The 9,926-nt window shown below is 53.0% G+C and overlaps 1 protein-coding gene across 2 annotated transcripts; it reads left to right on the forward strand.

Annotated features, from left to right (window-relative positions):
- The first annotated feature begins 5,624 nt into the window (after positions 1–5,624).
- Zfp36l2 (ZFP36 ring finger protein like 2) lies at positions 5,625–9,682 on the forward strand. 2 transcript variants are annotated; one of them, XM_005360741.2, is made up of 2 exons: positions 5,625–5,929; positions 6,416–9,682. In XM_005360741.2, the coding sequence occupies exons 1-2, from the start codon at positions 5,879–5,881 to the stop codon at positions 7,820–7,822; spliced, it is 1,458 nt and encodes a 485-aa protein (XP_005360798.1). In that variant the 5' UTR covers positions 5,625–5,878; the 3' UTR covers positions 7,823–9,682. The 2 variants fall into 2 exon arrangements, with proteins under 2 accessions (XP_005360798.1, XP_005360799.1); XM_005360742.2 differs by lacking the exon at positions 5,625–5,929 and adding an exon at positions 5,937–6,323.
- The last annotated feature ends 244 nt before the right edge of the window (positions 9,683–9,926 follow it).

Consider the following 9,926-nt stretch of genomic DNA (forward strand, 5'->3'; position numbering starts at 1 on the left):
GAGAAAACCTCCTGGGGGAGGCACACAGCACACACTCACTGAGAAAACCTCCTGGGGGAGGCACACAGCACACACTCACTGAGGCTTACTTTGGAGGTTTCCATGACAAGCTTTCAGATAGTGGGGAAGGGCACTTTAAAAAAATACACCTTCAATATTGAAAAGTAAAACTGAAAAATGTGCATCATTTGATCTTAGCATGGGCAACAGTCCTCACAGCTCTGGGTGTAAGCATTTCCCAAGAATTAGGGTCCTTCCAGGAAACATGGTGCTTGACTCCTCTTCCCGCGTGACAGGGAACTCATCTGGAAACTGAAGACCAGCAGAGGCATCACGGGCATTGGGAGACAGAAATCTGTGCCCACTCATGTGATTCTGCTCACTCCCTCAGCATCCTTAGCAGACAGAGTTCAAACCCCAGTCTGTTTATAGGAAATGTGGCCATGTAGTGAAGTGGTTTTGAGACAATGACCTTGAAAACCCTGGAAATTTGCTCTCAGAAGACTGGTGTCATGCATGTTCTCAGTATGTCTTTGGTCTGCTGCCGAGATTTCCCTTGCTCCCTCCTCTGATTTCTCAGTACACCTTAAAATCTAAGATCCGCTTCCTTGGAAAGGTCCTCTTTTCACCATTAGTTCCCCAAAATATGTTGGCTTCGAGCTACTTACACATCTTTATCAAAGGTCATGTTACGTCTGGAGTGAGACATTCCTCTCTGGTAGAGAAGTACAAAGAATGAAAGTGGAAGGGTGACCTTGAGAGCTCAGGCAGTGGGCAGTGTTGACAGGCTCGAGTGGGCCCTCTGTCAGCTTTGGAGGAGACACAGATCTCACATCTAGCAAGGCTTTATGTGGTGTGCCTGGGGCTTGGCAGCACTCCCTGTAAGGCTCACTGTGGGTGCTTTTCATTTGATGTAGGGAGAAGATGACTACATATTCGAAAAATCAGAAGTCAACTTTTGGGCTGAGACTCTGACCTTTGTGAAATACCTATGTAGGCAACTCTTCCATCTCCTCTGTCAGTCTGGCTGGCCGGCCCCTCACTCCCAGAAGCTCTGTCACCTGCAAACTATAGCATCAGAGCAGCGTCACCTTGTCTCTCAGCTCTTCAGAGAACTTCCACTCTCGGCTGAATTTTTGAAGACAGTGGAGTACACAAGGCTGCGCATTCAGGAGGAAAGGACTTCAGCTGTCCTGAGGCTGCTGGCCTTCCTGGAAGGAAAGGAAGTTCTCAGAGCCGAAGACTGTCCTAGGGAATGGAGACAGTTGATGGCCCCAAGAACAGAAGCAGCATGCTGAAAGACGGCTGGCTGGGAGTGGATTCTCTCCCAGCTCTGCTCTACAAAAAACGTGTTGGACAGAAATTGAAACTCTTTCCTTTTGTGCCTCCCCCACTTGTGGGAGCCTAAGCTTCTTCCTGCAGAGTTCTTTGTCTTTACACTCACCAGGGCAGCCCAGTTTACAGCTCCTCTAGGAAGTGAGGCTGCTGTGTTGAATATTTACTCTGTTCCCAGGTGCAGGCCACCTGCAGGCCTGAATTAACCTTTTCTATCATGAAGAACTGCCAGTCCAGCCAGAGTATATTTTCCATACACTGACTATGAGTTTTAGCACACACAAGTTACCCCACCCCACGTACAGACAGACAGACAGACACACACACACACACTGCTCTTTTGTCTGTTTTGGTTTGGGCTCTGTATAGGAGCTGGAATACTTACCAAACAGTGTATTTGGCCATATTTCTAAACTTTCTTCCATTTTAGCAATGGAGAAATATTGGGTTCTGGGAGAACTAAGAATCCACCCCAGGCAAATACTTGTGCTTTATTATCTACATGCACAAGTCCCTCCTGTCTTTCCCAGAAACGCCTGTGAATGCTAGGAAACCTGGTTGTTGCCATCAGCTATTTGAAGGAGTTTGGGCGAAAGAGAAGCCTGAACAATTGCTTGATTAGTTTGACGCCTACACTGTTTACTGTGCTGTGATTGGTGGACGCAATGAAATGACTCTTATTTCAGATGTTAATAAACACATTTAATCCACTTCAGTGATTCCATCTAAAAACCTTAAGGGTTTTCTCCTCAGTTCCAAGCCCAGCCAACAGTCTTCCCCAGATACCCAGCAGGTGGCACCCTTGCACACATTATGCAGCTAGTGTACTTCTTTAGCTTACTATCTTAAAACTTATTTTAAACTATTATCAGCACTGTGCATGATGGTCGGGCACCCATGCCACAGCATGCATGTCTGTGGAAGTCAGAGTCAGTTCTCTCCTTCCACCTTTACATGGGTTCCAGAAATCCAACTCAGGTTCAGGCTTGCATAGCAAGAGCCTTTATCCACTGAGCCATAGCATTGCTGGCCTGGCTTACCACTGGTAATGCATACTTTCACCACAGACAGGTCCCATCAAATTGGATGTGCTATAGCCTGATCCACATTCCTAGTTACCTACAAAGACCATGCCAGCAATAGTTAGAAACTTGTAGGGGCTATAAATCCGCTCCCAGATGAATGGTCACTTAGGGTTATGGGGAAAGGGAATCCAATGCAGACTAGAGAGGCATTTACTAGGCCCTTTCCTTCTGCAGAAAAGCTGAGATTTCGAATGGAATTGCTCCTTGAAAAGAATACCATCCAGCACCATTTAAAAAAAAAAAAAAAGGTAGAGAACTTGTCTTTAGGAAGAGGAAAGACAGGGCAGTGTCTCTAGCATCTCTGAGGAAGACCAGAAACCCCCTAGGTGGTTTTGCAAACATTCAGCACCAGGTATTTGTATGACCCTGTAGTAATTACCTAGTTAGGCACCAGTCTAGCCAGCCTTGAGAAATTAAACACCTAATGTTTTTTAGTTTGTTTTGGATTTTGCTTTTCAGAGCCAGGGGTTAGCTGTTTACCCCAAGCTGGCCTCAACACTTGTGTTAACCCTCCTGCCTCTGCCTTCCGAGTGCCAAGATTACAGACACACACCACCACGCCCAGCTTTATACTACTTTTTTTACTATAAGATCTACTTGGTGAGAGGGGCTGGTGGTGTCATGGGATGATAACTATGGGACATTAATTCTGATCAGAGCCCAACAAAGGCCAACTCACTGGCGAAACCAACCGTCCCTCTCCCCGCCCATCTCGAATGAAATAAAAGCAGTTACATAACAATAAATCTATCTCACACCAGCAGGCACGCTGCACCAAAGCATGTACCAGAACATGGTTACCTTATCTCCAAGTGCATCCTACCAAGTCTACAGTGGGTGTTCTCGCTGCTGCTGGCTGGGAATTACCCCAGATTTGGATCTTGACTGGCTATGACCAGCCTTGGGGGTGGAAGGGTTGGGGGGAGGGGGACAGGAGGGATGGATGTTTCCACGGGTTTGTATCTGAAATCCTTCTAGCAGCAGCTAGGGGTATGGTTGCTCCATGCTTTCTTAAGAGGAACCTGGAAAACCTTAGTCACAGAGAACATGTTTGGGGTCATTTAGGCCACAAGTGCCCAGCCCTGTCTAGGGGACCAAGCAACACTGATGGGAACAGTGAAGCAGCCATCTTTCTTGAAGTCACTACTTACTTTTGACTCCAAGCTCTAGGGTCCTAAGATTTGGGTGACCCTCAGTCCCTCTGCTCAGGACACAGCCAAAAGCCAGTTTGCTTGACTATGTAAGATGGTGTGGGCTTTATCTACCTTTTGGACACCTTCTTGGGTATTTTGTGCCTGGGCAGAAGTGACAGAGGGATGTGTAAAGGATGAATTTTATCTTCGTGTTAGAAGTAAGAAAACCCAAGTACCAAACAGACCGTGTGATTTGCCCAGACCACGTGACTTACCGGGGTTAGAACCTCAGCTCCGATCCATATTTTTTTGTTTGCCCTTTATTGAGGTACGGTCTCCCATTGAGCTGTGCTAGGCTGGCCTAAAATGCAACTCAGCCTCCCAGGTGCTGGGCTTATAGGAGCTATACCCACTCGGCACTAATTTTTGACCCTGAAGCCCTCCAGCTTTGCCCTGGGCTGTAACTACAGGTGCAGCAGGCGCCTCCATATTGACAAATGCACACTGAACTCGGGAGCCTGTTGAGTGACAGGTCCTACCTCCTTCCCTTGCAGGTTAACTGATACAGCCCAGGTGCATACTGGACAGAGTGCTAGCAGACAGCAAGAGCAACGTGGGAAGGGTGTAGATCAAGCGTCCTTCCCTGGCAGCTGCTGGGCCTTCCACCCAGGGCAGCCTGAGCTGCCAGCTGGGTGAAATCATGGGCCCAGCTCCAGCTATTGGCAGCCAGTATGGAGTCAGTGTAGAGAAAAAAGACCTGACTCCAGATCGGTCGGCCGAGAAAAGCTGTGGGTGGCTTTAGCCTCACTGGGCGCTAGGTGGGGGTGTCTGCCCCCTCTCAGAAAGAGCCGGGCGACTTTTGGGAAAGCTCATTTTTCTACTGAAAGCTAGTGGGGGTTACACCAAACTAGGATCCTCCTCCCCCGGCCCGCGCGCGCGCACGCACGCGCGCACATACACACACACACACACACACACACACACACACACACACACACACAAACCCTAGTGGCGGTTCAGCAACCTCCTGCAGCCAGCACAGAGCTTAGATTTGATGCGGTGCCTCCCACAGCCCAAGAGAGAAGGTTGCAGGACTCGACAGGCTAAGGCTGTGCAGGGCGGGAAGCCTTGGCCAGCAGCCGCACCCCCACCCGAGAGGATTGGGGAGGCCAAGCCAACCGGCAGACAAAGGTGAAGGAAGTGACTTCCTCCATGTCCATACTGTTCCCCCGACTTCCCTCTAGTTCCCCGAGCGGGTTCTCCCGCCCCGGACACACCGCGCCACTCCGCGCCTTTGGCCCAGGCTCAAGGTCTTGTGATGTGATTAGCAAAGCCAGCGCCTCGTCCTTAGACACTCAACCCTGCCCCGCAGGCCCCAGCGCTCAAGTCCTGTTTACTAAGCCTGGGCGGGGAGAGGGGCGGAGAAACAGGCCAGTGCTCCTCCAGGCTGGCCGTTCCCGCCCCCACCCCTACTGTGTCTCCACGTGCAGCTGGGTTGGAGCTGCCACCTACGGGACAGGCCGGGAGCCCGTGTCGTCCTCCCCCCCCCCGCCCTCCAGTCCCAAGCACCCTTTGCCAATCAGTCTGGCAACACGCATCATTGCAATACTGTTATATTTTGCAATTCCCGCGCGCGTGCAAAACCAAGGGTGGGAAAGAAAAAGCTGTCCCAGTCGGCCTAGCAGGATCCGGCGGGAAAAGGTACGTCCAGGATAGGACTGGCGGTCACAGACAGAACGTGAAAGCGCTTTCAAACGTTATAGACCCAGAGGCGGTGGAAAGCGGGATCTTCCCGCCAGCGCCACCCCAGCAGCACCCAAAGGGGGCCGCGTTCTTAACACCGCCCGGACGCCCGGGCTGCCAGCTCCGCCCCCTACCCCCCCAGGGGGGGAAAATTGGCGGCGACCAATGAGAGGCCGAGAAGGCGCCTGACGCCCGCAAGCCGGCGGGCGGCGTTGCCTGGAGACCCCGGCGGGTCAGCGTTCAGTCCCCTCCCCCGGTGCGCTTTGCTCCGCCGCCTCGCGGATCCCGGGCTCTATATAGGGCGCGCGCTCACAGCTCTCGGAGTTCCACCAGTCCGCGAGCTGCCGTCGGCTCGTGCGGGGGGCGGGCCGGGGCGCCGAGCTGCGCTCTCGCTTCTCCTCTGCCCCCCCACTCCGCACCGCGGCCTCCTCCCTCCTTCTGCACGGCCCCGCAAGCAAACTTTCCGTCTCTCCCTGCCCCTCGCCCGTTAATCGTCTCCGTTCGAGCCGGGCCGCACCGCACCGAGGGCTCCTCCCATCCCTCCCCGCTTGCAGTTTCCGACCATTACAGGACCCAGAAAAAATGTCGACCACACTCCTGTCCGCTTTCTACGATATCGACTTCTTATGCAAGGTAAGACAGCGGGGAAGGATGACGGGTTGCCTGGAACCCTTAGAGTTCCGAGACTTGGCTGCCGGGCCCGGTTGGGGCGGAAGAACCCTTCCAAGTTGACTTTTCGGGTGGAGGGAAGTCCTGGAGTTAGCAGCCCTGTGTGCTTGCGACTGTGGGCGTGGAGAGCTGGGAGGGAAGGAGTAGCGGCTGGAGCTGCGGCGCTCCTCCCGAGCCGACTGCGGCCACGCTCCCGGGACTTCCCGGACAGTGTTTGCGCCGCCCACCCCGTGGCCACGGGCCCAGGATCACATGGCTAGACCCAGCGCAGCCCGGGTGGGCGTCCTCCGCTCTCGCCGGCCTGCTTTTTGCAAGTGTAACGGTGGAGGCTGAATTGAAATCGGCAGGAGAAAAGAAGGTGGGCACTTGGGACTAGGTGCTCACCCTGTAGTCCTCCCCAACTCTTCCCTTCCGATCTTCATCCCTTCCCCACTCCCTTCCCTTTGGCAGACGGAAAAATCCCTGGCCAACCTCAATCTGAACAACATGCTGGACAAGAAGGCAGTGGGGACGCCCGTGGCTGCTGCCAACAGCTCGAGCTTCACGCCGGGCTTCCTGCGACGCCACTCGGCCAGCAACCTACACGCGCTCGCCCACCCCGCTCCCAGCCCTGGCAGCTGCTCGCCCAAGTTCCCAGGCGCCCCTAACGGCGGCAGCTGCGGTTCCGCAGGCGCGGGTGGCCCAGCCTCCTATGGCCAGCTCAAGGAGCCTTCAGGGGGCAGCGGCGGCACGGCGCTGGTGAACAAGGAGAGCAAATTCCGGGACCGCTCGTTCAGCGAGAACGGCGATCGCAGCCAGCACCTCCTGCACCTGCAGCAGCAGCAGAAGGGGGGTAGTGGCTCCCAGATCAACTCTACTCGCTACAAGACCGAGCTGTGTCGCCCCTTCGAGGAGAGCGGCACGTGCAAGTACGGCGAGAAGTGCCAGTTCGCGCACGGCTTCCACGAGCTCCGCAGCCTCACTCGGCACCCCAAGTATAAGACGGAGCTGTGCCGCACCTTCCACACCATCGGCTTCTGCCCCTACGGCCCGCGCTGCCATTTCATCCACAACGCGGACGAGCGGCGGCCCGCGCCATCGGGGGGCGCCTCTGGGGACCTGCGAGCGTTTGGCGCGCGCGATGCCCTGCACCTGGGCTTTGCCCGGGAGCCGCGGCCCAAGCTGCATCACAGCCTCAGTTTCTCGGGCTTCCCTTCTGGTCACCACCAGCCACCGGGAGGTCTGGAGTCGCCGCTGCTGCTCGACAGCCCTACATCGCGCACTCCGCCGCCGCCCTCCTGTTCCTCGGCCTCATCCTGTTCCTCCTCTGCCTCTTCCTGCTCCTCCACGTCGGCGGCATCCACGCCCTCTGGCGCCCCGACCTGCTGCGCCTCGGCGGCGGCTGCTGCAGCAGCCGCGCTGCTCTACGGGCCCGGGAACGCCGAGGACCTGCTGCCCCCCGGAGCCCCGTGCGCCACCTGTTCGGCCAGCTCGTGTGCCAACAACGCCTTCGCCTTCGGCCCGGAGCTGAGCAGCCTCATCACGCCGCTTGCCATCCAGACCCACAACTTCGCCGCCGCAGCCGCCGCCTACTACCGCAGCCAGCAGCAGGGCCTGGCGGGGCCCGCGCAGCCCCCTGCGCAACCCCCCGCGGCCCCCGCTCCGCCCTCGCCGCCCTTTGGCTTCCAGCTGCCGCGCCGTCTGTCCGAGTCGCCCGTGTTTGACGCGCCCCCCAGCCCCCCGGACTCGCTGTCGGACCGCGACAGCTACCTGAGCGGCTCGCTGAGCTCCGGCAGTCTCAGCGGCTCCGAGTCCCCCAGCCTGGACCCCGGCCGCCGCCTGCCCATCTTCAGCCGCCTCTCCATCTCCGACGATTGAGGCAAGGGGGCGCCCGCGAGGGGTTGGGAGAGGCGCTGCAGGGAGCCCCGGGTAGGGGTGACACTGCAGCAGGCCCGACTTGCAGGTCCCGGCTGAGCACTTGGACTCGAACTCTGCTGGGAGGGGCCCTGCCCCCTCCGCTTTCGGTTTTCTTGTTTGGGTTTTTTTTATTTTATTATTATTATTACAAAGTTTCGTTCTTGTTGAAAGAGAAGCCAACGAACTTTTTGTATGGATGAACAAAATATTCACAACAGGCGGTTGTGATGCTATAGAACAAAAGATACCAAACGCTTGTTTAGGTCTCAGATTCTGAGTTTGAAACTCTAGTGACAAAAAAACAAAACATCAGCCCAGCACCAGCAGCTAAAACCACATTCCATCTCTTCTTTCACTTGAAAGCCTTAGTTACAGTCCAGATGTGAGGACTCTTACCTTGGAAGGGGTTCCTAATGTTTGTCTCAGACCAGTGCGAGCCAGCCCACTGCCACCTCCCTCAACTCTTAAGAGTCTAGACTCAGTGTGTAATGCCAGGAACATGCCTTGAAACGAGTAGCCTTCAGCCCCGTTTGTCGCGGTTGTTTTTCTTGTTTGTTTTTTAAAGTTATGTGTTTGGGGGTTGGGGGGGACCCTTGCATTCCAAAGTTTGATACTGGTCTCATTGCCACCACTTGGTGGGTGTTTCGCTTAGAACCATTTCCTCTGCTCTCTGGAAGCCTCGAGCAGAGCTCAGTTCATAATTGTTGGGAAGTAAGTGCTTCATTTTTTACCTGTCTTGAGTTGATTCGCACCACTGCACCACAACTCAATATGAAAAAAACTATTTAACTTATTTATTATCTTGTGAAAAGTATACATTGAGGGTGTTGTTCATACTGTATTTATCGAGTATGATGAAAAGCAATAGATATATATTCTTTTATTATGTTAAATTATAATTGCCATTATTAATCGGCAAAATGTGGAGTGTATGTTCTTTTCACAGTAATATATGCCTTTTGTAACTTCACTTGGTTATTTTATTGTAAATGAGTAAGAAAATCTTAATTTAAGAGATTGTATGTAATATTTATTTCATTAATTTCTTTCCTTGTTTACGTAAATTTCAAAAGATTGCATGATTTCTTTACGGAAATCTATCTATCTTGATGCTGTGGAAGTAGTTTGAGAACATTTTGAGTTTTTCTTAGAATGTATAATGGTTGTGGCCCATCCAGCTTTACAGAGAAAGAATGACCACATAGTCGGCAGCCAGGCTCACATGTGGCATGCTTTGCCAGTCCCGCTTTCTACACCAGTGAGGATTCCACCAGTTCTACTGTGACATTGAGTATGAAGACATGTAGCAATAATGGGGAAATGGTCTCAGTGCCTTCGTAGGGCCCGAACTTGCCTTAAATCTTCCTCAACCAAATAAGTATTTCGTTAGTGTTTGAGAGAATTTGAATGTCGGATGGGTTCACCTGCACAAAAGGAAAAGTTTTTTACCACTCTTTATCTAGCTATAAAGTGAAGAGGGTCATCCTAGCGGTGAAATGGTCTGCAGAACATGAATATGCCTTGTTTCACGACAGCCCAAAACTTGTACTATTAGTTTTCAATGTAAAAAGGTAGGAACGTCTCCTAGGCCTTCCTGGATGGCGAAGGAACGAGCAGGCGCTTAGTTCGTATGTAGGTACAGTGGACACCCTGTGCGGACTCTGATCTACTCTGACAGAAGTAGGGTTTTGAATGTAACAAGATGAGTCAACTTGAGTTTGTAATATATTCTGGGGAATCAGTTCACTACAGATTGTGACTGTAAACATTGTACTGTAAATGTTTTGTAGTTTCCCCCAATAAAATTTTTTGGGAAAATATTCCTGTGCATAAAAGGAGTGTTGTCTTTAAACCCTAGTAGGTCTCCTCTCCTGGCTTCCCATGGCCTTGCCAGGTCTGGGGAGGGGTGTGGGGAGAGGATGTGAGGCGCTGGCCCAGCTCCGCAGAGCCTGTAGCCACTTGTACCTGTATTTACTTTATAGCAAAGCCTTTCAGCTGAAAGGCTAATTTGGCTGTCAAGGGCATTTGTTGGCTGTTCCCTCTGGTAATAAGATGCATCCCAGTG

The sequence above is a fragment of the Microtus ochrogaster genome, linkage group LG3, assembly GCF_000317375.1.
Source record: "Microtus ochrogaster isolate Prairie Vole_2 linkage group LG3, MicOch1.0, whole genome shotgun sequence".
NCBI classification, from domain to species: domain Eukaryota; kingdom Metazoa; phylum Chordata; class Mammalia; order Rodentia; family Cricetidae; genus Microtus; species Microtus ochrogaster.